The following is a 14,688-nucleotide window of genomic DNA, read 5'->3' as shown; positions in this document are numbered from 1 at the left end:
TGTACAGAGCATTGTACACTAAGGTTTCAAAGACCTTGCTAATGCAACAGAGAATTGATATTCCACGGTAGTTTTCAGCACGGATTCGATTACCCGCTTTATAGATTGGCACAATTGAAGCTGTCTTCCAAACATTGGGAAATGATCTTTCGCTCAGCGAACGGTTGAATATGCAGGAGATCGGAGAAGCGAGTGAGCGTGCGCAATATTTTAACAGAGATGGGGGAATACCATCTACTCCAGGGCCATTAGAAACATCAAGGTCATTCAAGGCTTTCATAACGTCGTCCGGTGAGAAGCGCAACGTTGGGATATTCAGGTTGTACTCGTGGATGCGATCGAAACTTGAAGGATTTAGAGGTGGTGAATTTGTGTTGTAAACTGATTGGAAAAAGCAAACAAGTTAGCAACATCGACAGGGGAGCTAGCAGCGATCCCGTTAAACTCAACTATGTCCGGAATACGATTACCAGACCATTGTGATTTCACGAACTTCCAAAACGCCGATGGGTGCTGCTTCAGATTCGCTTGCGTTCGCTGGACGTACTCCCCATAGCTAGACTTCAACAGTCCGTTGTATCTCGTTTCGATTAATCGGAGACTATTTTTGCTCTCGTTGGTTCTGGTACTGAAATAGCATTTACGTTCCGCAAATTACGTAGCTCAGGGCTCCCCTAATAAAAATTGTATGGTTAATTTGCTTAACGACGTGTTCTGGGTATCATCCAAACCATTTGTGGAATATTTCAATGATTTGGGTTATCTTTCGTTTATGGTTATTTTTTATTAGGGTCCACCAGGGTTGCACTGAGGTAACACGCCTCCGGAGAGGAAATCGCGCATAGAGTGTTTCATATAGATTGTCGTAGAATTGGTCAGCAATAGCGTTGACAGAAACACCATCCAGAATCTGTTGCCAATTGATAGTGGACAGTTCATTATTCAACGAGCCGAAATCGCAGTGCCTGAAATCCAATTCAGGTGGATACGAATCACAGTCCGATTGCGGATTGCAGTCGGCATCAAGTCGTAAGATGAATGGCTTATGATGATGATCGGAGGCTCAAGAAGGTTAACGTTATCCGGATCACTGATGAAGGCTAAGTCAAGCAGTCTTCCATTCAAATTAGACAGTGAATTGACTTGGATTAGCCCGCTAGCGAGCATCGGTTCCATGAGAGCCAGTTCCTGTTGAGTGGACGCGTGTGATGGTAAATAACCTTTCACGTCCTCGTCGAAAGTCCAGATCAGAAACGGAACGTTGTAGTTGCCCATTGCCAAGATGATATCGGCGTTCGAAGATGCAGTAGTGTGAGACGTGTATAAATCCGGGCTGGAGAGAGGACGGAGATAGATCTGGTGATGAATAGCGAGCGATGCTGCAGAGTGATGCGCACAGCCACTTGCTCCAGACGGTCGCATTTCTCGAGCGAAACTGATGTGCATGAATGCTTGGATTTTATCGCAATAAGTACACCGCCACCTCTGGAAAGCTGACTGGTAGCTCGATTACGGTCGCAGCGGAAGAAATGATAATCTGACGATAGCTCACAGTCCAGAATGTCCGCTCGAAGCTAGGTTTCGGTGTGCACAACGGCAGAGAGGGAAAAATTCCACCTTGAGTGATCCACTCACGACAGCACGACAGCAGCGCTGTTTAATTACTTTACATGTTCAAGCAGAATGATACGCAACCAAGTGGTACTCGATTATGACGACTGTATAAGGGAAAACGTTTTTTTGTCATTCATCTAGAAATGACAAACCTAACACATTTTCGTGACGGTCACAATTTTAGATTTTAGATTTACCCGTAAGACGTAGTCTACGTCAAAAAATCCTATGGTTCTATGGTCCATCCTATGATTGACATATCGGATCGCTGCACATTTGAATCGGCAGTTATAGATTTTTGAAAAAAAAAGTTAAGTTGAAGTTTCATATCGGTTTGTCGGTGGTATAGTTATGTCTGATTTTTATTCGAATAAACGATTAAAAGATCAACGAACCGAAATAATCTTTTTAATCGGTTATTTCATACCAAGACTTAGTAAGCATCATCGCCCATCGTTTCAAACATGTTCTGCACTCTCATTGTTTCTCAACAAAAATAATCGATTAGTTATTAATCGAGTAATTAAAAAAAAAAAGGGACATCACAGACAAACAGACATAACACTCACAAGTTGATTATCAATGTGTCTTAGTTGGTAGTACCACCACCTGTGGCGCGCAAAGTTATTTCCCTTGTGTTTGACGTTTACACACTTCCGCCATCTGTTGAGCGTACTGCCCATCACTGTGTACTCAACAGATGGCGATAGTGTTTTTGCGACGATGTTTTACAGTGAGAAATCCGGAGTGATTTGAGATTTGGGTGTAATTGCTTTTGTAAGCCGATTTTTCTTGAATTAAAGCTCAATCTCATAAACAAACTATACCAAATTATAGAGAAATCAATCCTCTATCTCATAGCGTTATGAGTTTTCGAGATTGAGCTTTTATTCGCTACAAATCGGTAATTGACGTCTTTGTTTACAAATGCAATTACGCCAAAAATTCAAATCACTCCGGAAATTTTCAATGTGTGGATTCCGAGGTGGGTTCATCTTAGCATTCTTCTTAGGTAAAACTATAAAGTACCTAATATTGAGTTCCATTTACCCAGGTCGAAGGTTGCGTGCGGGAAGTTAAATTTGAGTTAAAAGGCTTGAAATAATTTTCATTCGCACACTTATAAACGAACTATTCACTACTAAGTTTGTTCACCAACGTCAACTTCAAACTACTCGATATTAAGTTGTGCATCACTTACTTAACGTTAAATTTCCGCATATATAAACCCTTATTGGGTGGTTTTGCTCTACCTTTTTTGATAACAAACGTGAGAACGAATTAAAGTAGTAAGTGTAAAGAACTCAACCGTTAGGTAGTTTTGTTTATTCGTGTACGATAGCCGCCGGACGGGAATATTTCTTAAAATCCGCAATATTAGACTAGTGTCTAGTATTGAATTGGTAAAAAGAAAGATAAGAATAACTTTGAATTCATGACATAAGTAATGCATAACTATATGAACTATATGTACATCAAAGAATAACTTTACCATTTACCATTATATTTTAATAATACATTATTACAATAATCAAGGTTTTCGCGTCAAAGAGAGTAACTTTGTTCATTGCTACCGTGTTGGTTGGGTAATTATTTGTTTTTGAAGTTGTAAACTTGGTGATATTTTCTATTAAAACAAATCCAAGATGTGTTATTAATAAAACATTCTCTTAGACTAATGTTTAATAGTCATGAAAAGCCCGGAAATCCTTGTAACGCAATGAAAATCTTATGAAAACTCAGATTTATTACACTTTTGAAAGACTATTGCAAACCCTGTACACAGCTGAGAGAGGATCCATCCTCGCTTACAACACAAGGGGGATATATTTAATGACGGGAATAAAAACAAATGCTTTTTATGCAAGACGAAGGGGCACCGAATGAATTCAAACCGAAAGACCCGGAAACAGTAGCTAAAGCATGACGTCCAAAGGCAGAGCAAACAACAGAGCAATGGTAGCTCGAATAGCACCGTTGGACTACAATAGCAAGGCAATAACAAAAATAGAGAAAATGACAGCAAAAAAAAGTTTAAAAACAGAGAGTGTCGAATAGCTTTCTTAGATAAGCATTGAACCAGCATTCAAATTTTGCATACGGCATAACGCACGCTGTTCAGGTTCATTTGTCGTCCGATGGCTTTCTTTCCCAATCAATGCATAGATTAGATTTTTGAAACTCGTAGCAAAACATTATTTTACAAAACTACCTAGTTAAATTTCACAAAATTGCTAACTTAAAAAAGAAATTGTGAGGACAAATACTTACTGCTAGATGGACCTTTGTTTTCAAACCTAGTCTTCCAGGACACACAGAATGTTAATACCGCTCTTCCCGAGGTTGATTCCCTCGACCAATCCCTCCTGGTGATTCTTCATGTAGATTAGGAACTGAATGATGACGTAGAACAGATTGTTGCGATCCTGAAATGCGAAACAGCTCGTTTTTGCCAATCTTGTTAATTTATAAACAACAGACAGTAGCGATCTTACATGGGCGCAATTGTGAATCTTATCGTCCGAAACGAAGTTGAACTTTGGCTTCATCGGATTCGAGCAAAGGATGGCACATTTGGCTTTGTTCTTCGTGCTCACCTCGGCCAACGTTTCCTTGGGGCTCTTTTTGTCGGAAATTACAACGTACCGATTGTAGAATGGACGACCACCGGGTTGGGGTAGCGGTCGCAGTTGACTGTCGATGTAGGTACAAAACAGGTGGAAGATGATCTAGGAACGGTGGGATATTTGTGAGAATTTATCTGAAAAGCCTAATCAAAGGTATGCCTACGGCTGAATCCGTCGGTAGATGTTCGTCCCAGCTGACACCTTTGTAGGATGTCCCAGAGTTCCAGCGGTAATCAGCGATGCAACTACTCTTGGAGAGATCTTTAATCCGCTGAACCAAATACTCCTGGTTGGTGGACATCTCCAGGAAAGGAATTAAGAGCGGAAGCTTTGGAATATACAGAGTTACCAGCTGCTGGTTTTCTGCCGTTTTCTTCAATCTCTCCAGACCGACACTGCCTAGTTGGATGTCGGAGAAACCCCGAGTCTTGAACGAGTGATCGATGCTGTTAATTTCCGCAACGATTCGTTGCAGAATGGTCATCGAAATCCACTGAAATAGTATAACGTACTCTGGAAATCCTCTCATTAAACCAATCAAAAGTTTTCTTACCATTCTGAGTTTAGCGACATAGTTGGATAGCTGCACCGAAGAAACCTTCTTCAGCACTTCCGAACTGACGTCTGCATCGATTGGATTGTACGGTCCACTCTCGTGTTCCTTCATGGTCTGCTTACTCGGTGGAGCCGAAGGTGAAAGCTGATACAGAGAAGATTTCAGCAAATTTGACATATCGTCCAGCTTGTAGCTATTCCAGAACGAATTCAAACTGCTTCCAGAAGTATTCATCCGCTCCAGGAAGGCACTGTTGTTCTTCTCTTCATATGACATCTCCCTGCAAAATAACAATAAAAAACGATGTTAGGAAACCCATTCTAATCCCACCTGACCTCAATTTACCTCAAATAGCTCTGTAATCCTTTCTCGTCGACGATGAAGTCACTCTTGTTGGCCAACTTCCGGGTCGACGGCGAGAAAGCACCGGAATTATTGGCGCTTGCATTGAACGAACCCTCGAACGATTGATGATGAACGGTGCCGACATGTGGTGTACCTTGCTGCATAGGGCTACCTCGGTTGAAAATCCAGCCCGGAGACGGCGCAGACAATGTACTTTCGTTGAACGAATGTAAACTCACCGAAGTCACATTGGCGGGAGTCGCACTGGCAGTGGTTGGCTTCTTCGATGCAGGCGTCGTCGTTATGAAAGAATGGTCGTCGTTGTCGAATTTAAGCAACTTCCGTTGCTGTTCCGTCCCCTTAAGGGCTTCTCTACTGAAGAGATAGTAGAAGTAACGACCAAAGTAGTACAGTACGCTTCCGGTGAGAATCGCTGCCGCTGCATACTCCAAATAGTACCACTGGGAGAAGGAATATGGACACTTGTTGGAGATGTCGAACAACAGGATGGACAGCAGTGCTATATTAATCGATCCCCACTTAAGGCACTCGCGGGAGCGTCTATTGGTCAGGTAGAGATCGAGCGTTCGGTCCACTAAGGGACTTCGCTGGGAGGGAGAATTTGGATTGCTGGAACACCGGTTAAATTTAGAAACTTTAAAACCACTAATGCCAACGCAACTTACCTAGTCGACATGCTGATGGAATCAGATTTGGTTGGTCACGGAAAATCAGTAATAATTATTGTACTCCAAATTCCGGTACCTACATTTGCACAGCATAAACCGGTCGAAAGATAAAAATGTGGCTACTATGGAATCGTGAACCGAGCCGAGTGCCGCTTTGTTTTGATGCGCGATCCCGATGACAGTTGTTCGCTCTCGCGCTTCAAGCTCTTCTGCTTCTCGGCTCTCATATACAAGTCAAAAGATCGTTGACATTGTGGATTGCAAGCTTAGATCACTTTCGTGTGGACTTGAGTGAAATAATTTAGTTGCATGCAAATTTTACATTCTGGTAGATAATCTTATTCTGCGAGTTATACCAACAATCAATACAAAACTAACGATTTTAAATTGGCTCACTACTTGACTAGCCTATTGGTCCCAAGCAAACGATTACCTCTATGGTTATATCCCGTACAGACTATGGCTTATATCATGTTATATTATGTTAGTTTTCATTTCGAGAAGAATCCTGATGAATGTGGGCGTCTTAAACGCTGTCCAGACTGGAGAGTTATAACATGTTATAACGGTTGTCAACTAATTGCAACACAGAAACCACCATCAAGATAGCGCTATAACATGTTATAACTCGAGTCTGTAGTCTGAACGTAGCATTAGTGGAATACCTGTATAATGAGAGAGAGAAGGATTAGTATTTTCGATTTAATTCCACTACTTTATTTGCTTATCCTTGATAGATACGCGTATTTCGTCTACAATGTGCAGACTTCTTCAGTGTTTTGTACTATTACTCGACGGTAATCATGGATTACCAATAATTTCTATTAAAAATTACCTAATTTATAGTAAAAATAGCGTGTTTTAAGTAAAAAGTAACGATATTTATCGGTAAAAAATACCGATAACTTTCTACCGATAATTTTAGGTAATCGTAGCTAAGAGTGTTGATCATAAATTTTATGATACTTTGTATGGTCATTCATGTCGTTTGGTGGTGATAATAGTGTCTAATTAAACGTTACTTCACATTAAAATCAAGCATATATACACCTTTATACCAGGGGGTGGAAACTAACGATTTTAAATTGATTCACTGCTTGAGTAGCCTATTGGTCCCAAGTACCCCATTCTAGTTGAAATTCTATTACTACACTATGTTTGTTTTGATTCGCTATAAAAGTTTGACAGATAACATCAGGGGTGTGTGGATTGATGCAGAACATGCAGGGGTGAGTGAAATAGCTTGGGACTGCTTGGGACCGTTGTTCTGGTACTGAGTGAGCCAAAAATAATAATGATTTTCTTCGGGACCCAGTGGTCTTAGAGTTACCTCTATGTTTATACCATCGCTGTTTAAGGGAGCAATGCTGTCTGATAAACCAAAGATATCTAATTAACAAGATATCCCACTAATCAATTCCAAATAAAAGCTATCTGTTGAGTGCACATTGAAACTGTTGGGAGTTCCCCGTTCCCCGCCAAGTTTACCACCAGGGCTCAATAACTGGCAGGTGTCAGCATGACAGATGGCAACGCGGACGTTGATGATCAGCCGAGGGAAGAGGACGATATCATCCTCGAAGTCATCATCATTATATCATAGAGGTAACTCTAAGACCAGAAGGTCCCGAAGAAACGAGCTCAACATTTTGGCTCAGCTCTGGTACTATCTTCGGTCCCAAGCTAATCGATTCACCCCTCGAAACATAGGAAAAACCAATAACCCCTCATTTTATCTGTCAAACTTTCATAGCGAATCAAAACAAACATAGTGTAGTACTGGAATTTATACTAGAATGGGGTACGTTAGTCGATTTGCTTGGGACCAATAGGCTAGTCAAGTAGTGAGCCAATTTAAAATCGTTAGTTTCGTATTGATTGTTGATTATATTGCGAAAGCAAGATTCTTACTTGTTTGGGATTGCTTTGATTTTCAATCATTACCAATTTATCCGCAACAGAAACACTTGAGAAGACAATCACACATCCAAGCGCGCATAATGATGTGCTTGTAATATGCTTTGCTTTCGAGCGAAAGAATTTTCAATATACCACCGGTATCAGTAAGATGCAAATCTCTAAAAACATGGATAATAAAAGTCGTGTGTATTATGGTTTTCTAATGCCGTCAAATGCAGACCAGATACCCAGACTTTCGTGATGTAAAACGCAACGGCCTATCAGCGGCCGGAAAGAGTTGGAACCGGAGGCGAGCATTGTTGGAAATCGAATATACACAGCAAAAAAAATGTAATATCGATCAACGTAATTTAAGCTGATGTATGAAAAAATGATGTAATAGCAAAAAGCGCAAAAAGCAGATACAATATTACATCAATAGATGTAATTTTGTTCACAAAATCGATGTACATCGTACAACGTAATATTACACAACCGGCGGAATGACCTCTGTGCAGCTGTTTGGATGTAATATTCAACAACTTTTTTTTCTGTGTAGAAGATGATGAGCATGACTTCTGTAGTTTGTTTTGGGTGAGTTGCAACATTATGAGGTCTGATTAAGTACCTCTTAAGGGCCACCCACATTAGATCCGTTTGGGTAGCGTTGACGTAAATTTGACAGTTAGACAATAGATTTAGCTGTCACTTTGCCGCAACGCGTCCGATCCGGATCTAATGTGCGTGGGTCTTTACTCTACAACCCTCGCATGCGCCTACGATTCGGATTTAATTCTACAAGTGAAGTACTGCTCTGAGTTCCTCTCTGTAAGCTACGGCTTACCTGCCAGCCTATAGCTTTCCCAACTTTACCCCGGTAGGGTGGTTTCGATCAAGGGTACTTCTTCCAAAGTCGTTCGGATTAGGGTGAAACAACAAGACAACAAGAAGGAATCAATTTTAGACGTCTATTAACTACCTTTGTTTCCCCTCCTCGCTGTTATCTTGCTGCTGCTGGTGATCTCGGTGGGGCCCTTTGACGACGATGATGACAGCGGCTCTTGTGCTAAAAAGCACGGACTGTGCTGAGCGATTCACCAGACGAATGCTACACTAAAGGGAAAGTCTGCAACAATTGCGGTGTCAAAGGACATATTCGACGTGCCTGTCCAGAAGGAATCCAGCGAGGCAGAGAGCAGTGATTTATCAGAATTCGTGAAGAATCACCTCAACAGATCGCAATAGTTGGAAAGTCGGAGCGTCGGAGGAAGATGCTGTTGAAAATGGAAAAGTGAGTGAAATTATTGAAACATAATTCTAAACCTCGTTCTAAACAGTAAATGATGACTTATTCACTAAATTTACGGAGATTTTTTTAAGACCTTGAATTTCTATTATTATTATTATAAATTAAATAAGAATTATATACATAGTTCATGTAATTTTACGACAACCTTTCGAAATTTCGAACACCTATAGTAAAATTGATAACTTTGAATTGCTACTAAAAGATTTGAATATTCATTATAAGAAAGAAACCGAAGTGAAATGTCATCGAAGTTTAAACAGAGATGAGTTGATAGTATGTATTATTTAATAGGACTGTACATCTGATCCAGAAACTGATCGAACAATTGGTGGGTCTAAAAATGCTGAACGTCAATTGATGCGAATTGATCATACGATCGATATAGATTGCAGAGATGACGACAAACTGAAAACTACCCTAATAAAAATGTTATGGTTAATTTGCTTAACGACGTGTTCGGGGTATCATCCAAACCATTTGTGGAATTGTTCAATCATTTGGGTTACCGTTCGTTTATGGTTATTTTTTATTAGGGTATCGATGACCACTTGAATTATATCCCACAGACAAGAGCTGAGTTAGTGCAACGAATTCAAGCGGCGTTAAGCGATTTCGATGATGGATACATTACAGCTAAAGTAAGGCTTGTACTCGAAAAAATGCACAATTTTTATCCGTTTGTAACTTTTTTATCCGTGGGTAAAAATTGATGAAAATCTGAGTATAACTAGTTTGGAGTGAATTGTTTACATGTGCGAAATTTCATAATAATCGGTTCAGTGGTTATTGAGATGTCATCGAAACAAGAAGAAAATCGCCGGAGAATTTTGCGCGCCGTCATGGAAAATCCGACTGCGACCATGAGATGGATCGGAAGACAACTGGGAATCACCCATACAACTGTGTCTCGGGTGGTAAAATCGTTTAAGGAGTCCCAGACGACCGAGCGGCGGGCTGGGAGTGGAAGAAAATCGAAGACAGCTGACCCTGTGAAGGCCCGGAAGGTGTTGGATTATTTCAAGCGTAATCCGAACCTTTCGATTCGCGACGCGGCTCTGAAGGCAAAGTGCCTGGTTCGTTCAGCAAACCATGAAACGAGCTGGGCTTCGTGTATTCAAGGTCCGGAAGGCACCGAACCGGCGTGATCAACAAAACACGGCGGCCAAATCCCGCGCAAGGAAGCTGTATCGAGAGTGGTTAACGAAACCGATGTGTGTGGTTATGGATGACGAAACCTACATCAAGGCAGACGCAAAGCAGATACCGGGGCTGGAGCTCTACGTTGCCAAATCACGGTTTGATGTTCCGGAAGACATAAGGAAGAAGAAAGTGGACAAATTCGCCAAAAAATACTTGCTCTGGCAGGCCATATGCCAATGCGATAAACTGAGTAAACCGTACATCACAATGGGTACCGTCAACAGCAAAATTTACCGCACCGAGTGTCTCCAGAAGTGTCTGTTGCCCTTCCTGCGGTCCCACGGAGGCGAGACATTATTTTGGCCGGACCTGGCATCATGCCATTACGCGCGATCGACGTTGGATTGGTACAGAGACAATAACGTTGTTTTTGTACCAAAAACCGCCAACCCCCCAAATTCACCAGAGATTCGTCCGGTGGAAAGATTTTGGGCCATAATGAAGGCCAAAGTTCGAAAATCATCCAAGGTGCTTAAGAACGAGCTGGAGTTGAAGAAACAATGGACGAAAGTGACCAAAAAGGTCGGCTTCACCATTGCACAAAATGTAATGAGGGGTCTTAAGGGAAAGGTGTGGGCTTTCAGCGATGGAAAAGAAATTGAATAAAGTAATTATGCCGAAACATAATCCATATGTATTAGTTCATTCCCTGAAAGTTTCAAGAAAATTCGACTTAAAATAAATTTTTGGTGAACACTTTTATCTGGTGAATTTTTTTTTTCGAGTACAGGCCTTAGCTGGGATGAATTGCGTGTTTCTCATCGATTCAGGAGCGCAGGTAAACACTTTCATTGAACATATGTTCCAAAAGTTGATCGAGACTCCTGATTTTAGTAAGGACATATTTAACGTCCAGGATTATGTAGATCGTCCACTCAAAGCGTATGCAACAGAGAAAAACATCGACGTTCTCGCAACGTTCGATGCATACCTTTACATCACTGAAGATAAACCCATGCTGCTAGAGAAGGGAAAGTCCTCAGCAGACAAACTTATTCTAGGTACAATATATTGATGCTAGGCCTGAAGGTACCTGTTCAATCTTCACAATTCTCTTATGAAACAGGTTTATGGGCCGAGATTTTTTTCCAAATTCAACATTCCACCCGTAAAAATCTTCTACGACAAGTCAAAACCTCCGTGTAGAAATGTGTTTTCAAACATACCACTAGCAGTCAGGCCGTTGGTCGAGAAGAGGTTGGAAGGTTTGGTATCAGCGAATATCATCGAACCTAAAGGGTGTCTACGATGAAATTGCCACACTATGAAATTGCTCTAACTTTTTAACCGTTGGGTAGAATTTAATGAAAATTTGGGTGGATTTAGTTCATAGTGCATTATTTACATCCTGCAAGTTTTAAAGTCCTGTGATCAAAACTCGCGGAAATGGAGTCGAAAGAACAGCTCGTGCGTGATAAAATCTTGCGCATTCATCACGAGAACAAGGATCTCTCGCATCGTTCCATCGCTAAAACGTTGGGAATCGCGAATTCCACGGTGTTGCGAGTGATTAAGCGGTTCGAGGAACGGTTGACCACCGATCGGAAGCCCAGAAGTGAAGGAAAAAGTATTCCGTACAACACCAAAAATCACAACCGCGTAGTTGGGGCCTTCAACCGAAATCCGAACGCCTCCGTTAGGGATGTGGCTAAGAAGCTGCATCTAAGCCGAAGTTTTGTCCAGAAGGCCGACGAGAAGCAGAACAAGTCCGCCAAAACCCGTGCCAGGAAGTTGTACCTCAACATGCTGACGAAAGTTGAATGCTGCATCATGGACGACGAAACATATGTGAAGGCCGACTTCAAACAGATCCCCGGCAACCTGTTTTTCACGGCCAAGGATAAGTTCAGCGTTCCGGAGCATGTCCGCACTCAGAAGATGTCCAAATTTGCGAAGAAATTCCTGGTTTGGCAAGCCATCTGCACGTGCGGGAAGCGGAGTGCACCTTTCGTGACCCAGGACACGATGAACGGACAGGTGTACATAAAAGAGTGCCTCCAGAAGCGGCTGCTTCCTCTCCTGAAGGCCCACAACGTCCCAACAATCTTCTGGCTGGATTTGGCCTCATGCCACTACTCCAAGGACGTGCTGAAGTGGTATGCGGACAATAAGGTCAATTTCGTGCTGAAAATGTTCAACCCTCCCAACACTCTGGAGCTCCGCCCCATCGAGAAGTACTGGGCGATTATGAAGCAGCACCTTCTTAAACGACCTAAGGTAGTGAAGACAGTCGAGGAACTGAAGAAAGTATGGGTTTACATGCAAAAAACGGTTGATTCACAGGTTGTGCAGAATCCTATGGCCGGGGTTAAGGCCAAGGTGCGGGCATTTGCGTATGGACTGTAAATAAAATACGAGTAAAATGGTAAAATGAAGTTTAATAGTTATTTCTCAATCCCTGAAAATTTGATGGCAATCGGATGAAAACTCGAATTTTGCGAATCAATTTTGTGTGTGGCAATTTCATCGTGGACACCCTTTATTGTAGATGGCATGGACACATCATTTTGTTCGTCAATGTTGGTGGTCCCGAAAGGAACGAATGACAATAATTTCCCATACTAATTCTTAAAAATCTCCATACAATCTTCAACCCATTTGTGCGACCTCTAAACATTCATCAAACTTTACCATTTTTGGCAAAGACTCATAGTTTGGGGGTTTGAATCAAACTGGAGGGTGGCCAATAAGAAATTTAACCTTTTTTTTCAAAATGAAGCACAAATATTTCTGGCAAATGGTATTTTCCTGGGAATTGATTGCTGGCAAAATTCATTCTGGCATATTGATCTGGCGAATGGTTTTCGGGCAAATGTCACTCTATCAAACCCAAGACCCAAGAGCCAATACTTAACCTCAAATCAATCCCAATCGGTGTCGGGATGAACATATCAAATGCTGTGAAAACTCGTGAGAAAAACAACAAAGTTTGTTGAAGAGGCATGGATGCGAGGAAACTCTGTGCGTTCTAATATCATAGCTAATATATTAGCACAGACAAACAGACGTAACTCTTTGAAAAACTTGTTCTTGAAAACATAGTATCTCAAAACATATAACCTCAGTAACGACATCTATCTGGCTTCTCGCGGAAAACAAGCTTGCTCGCTAACTCGTAAACAATATTGCATCAAATTTCTATAGAATATATAGAAACGTCAAAGTGATCCGATGCCAGCGCTGAGCGAGTAGTTCGCGGAACTGATAATATTCAAATCAACCGTTAAATGCATGAACGAAGATACACAATGAAGAGTTACGTCTGTTTGTCTGTGATATTAGGTTTGTTCGCGTACCTACTTGCTTTTTTTGGATTTGCTGTAAGTTGTTGTAAGAAAATAATACAGAAATCCACGATTTGTGCGATTGGTGGTGCCGTCTACCTACCACTATTTCTCAGCAATCTTTCTAGTGATTTTCACAAAAGTCTGCAGCTTACATACAGAAATTCGCGAAGTTAAGCGTGCGTTGTTGAACGGCGGTAGATGACGTAAAGTAATTTGATTTATTCGTGTGATCGATAATTTTGGAATTACGTTTGATGACTGTTTCAGTAAAGCATAATCTGTACTGAAAACTCGGTATTCTTTTAACTGAGCTTTAGTCATTCACAATAAAGCTATTATTTTAAGGCTAATTCAGTACTTGCTATTACCATATTCAGCAGTTTGTCGCAAAAACTACTGAACATCAGTAGTTGTATTGAGAATAGCTGAATGTTCGCTTGTTTGAAAATCGAACAAGGAAACCGTGAATAAGTGTGTGTACGTCTTGTGCTTAGGGAAATTCTAATAAATCATTTGGAACCTGAAAAGATCCTCGATCAAACCGAACCCACTTCCGCATGCATTATGATCTAAATATACTCAAGACTGAACAGAACACCGTTTTCGTCGTTTAATTTTGTACACATTGTAGCCGAATTATCGTTTGTGTGTTTATCATCGTTTGTTGATAAATAAACAGTAGTGATAAGATGTGCAAACTCCCACGCACACAGTTATTTAGGTAAGTTCATAGACTGACGAGAAGAACGCTGAGAGAAGAGAAATCTTATGAAAGCAGCTGATGAGAGATGATTACTCACCGCGCATACTCGCGGGTTATCAGAAGAAGAAATTTCGCCAATTGAACTTTCTCTCACGTGAACGCACTCGGCACCTCGGCACCAGCAAACAGCAACAGTTCGAATGTAGGCTGGTCCACGAATAAGGCAAATGAGGGTGGATTAAATTATCGTTAAGGTTGTTTCATATTTTTATTGATAGCATGTGTTTAGCTCAAAGCTAAAAAAAAATCCGAATTTAACTTAAAATTGTATGCGCAATTCAAAATGTTACGCCTGCTGCAACCGCTCCTCGCCCATGTGTTTCTCCTAATTGGTTTACTCACTCGCATTGCCGCATCCATTCATAAATCGAGCACGGAAGAGAGCGCCTGAGCAGCCTT

The 14,688-nt window shown here is 41.2% G+C and overlaps 2 protein-coding genes across 2 annotated transcripts in view; both read right to left on the bottom strand.

Annotated features, from left to right (window-relative positions):
• Nucleotides 1-14,688, bottom strand: part of RecQ4 (RecQ4 helicase) — a 394,445-nt gene that overhangs the window by 167,516 nt on the left and 212,241 nt on the right. The window lies entirely within an intron of this gene.
• On the bottom strand, nt 3,782-5,958 carry LOC135708389 (transmembrane protein 209). The gene is made up of 6 exons (XM_065230480.1): nt 5,829-5,958; nt 5,143-5,772; nt 4,795-5,077; nt 4,405-4,734; nt 4,110-4,343; nt 3,782-4,040 (listed from the first exon to the last, which is right to left on the bottom strand). Exons 1-6 carry the CDS (start codon nt 5,837-5,839, stop codon nt 3,912-3,914), a joined length of 1,617 nt encoding a protein of 538 aa, XP_065086552.1. The 5' UTR covers nt 5,840-5,958; the 3' UTR covers nt 3,782-3,911.

Source organism: Ochlerotatus camptorhynchus, unplaced genomic scaffold, assembly GCF_037179485.1.
Source record: "Ochlerotatus camptorhynchus isolate MF236.1 unplaced genomic scaffold, CSIRO-AGI_Acam_v1.1 ptg000330l, whole genome shotgun sequence".
Taxonomy (NCBI): Eukaryota; Metazoa; Arthropoda; class Insecta; order Diptera; family Culicidae; genus Ochlerotatus; species Ochlerotatus camptorhynchus.
This window is presented reverse-complemented; position numbering and strand designations above follow the sequence as displayed.

Bases quoted from the DNA above. Each gene is read 5' to 3' on its own strand.
- LOC135708389 (XM_065230480.1), bottom strand. The intron at 5,078-5,142 runs GTAAATTGAGGT...GTTATTTTGCAG, and splicing joins GGATTACAGAGCTATTTGAG to GGAGATGTCATATGAAGAGA. The intron at 4,041-4,109 runs GTAAGATCGCTA...TTCGCATTTCAG, and splicing joins AGATTCACAATTGCGCCCAT to GATCGCAACAATCTGTTCTA.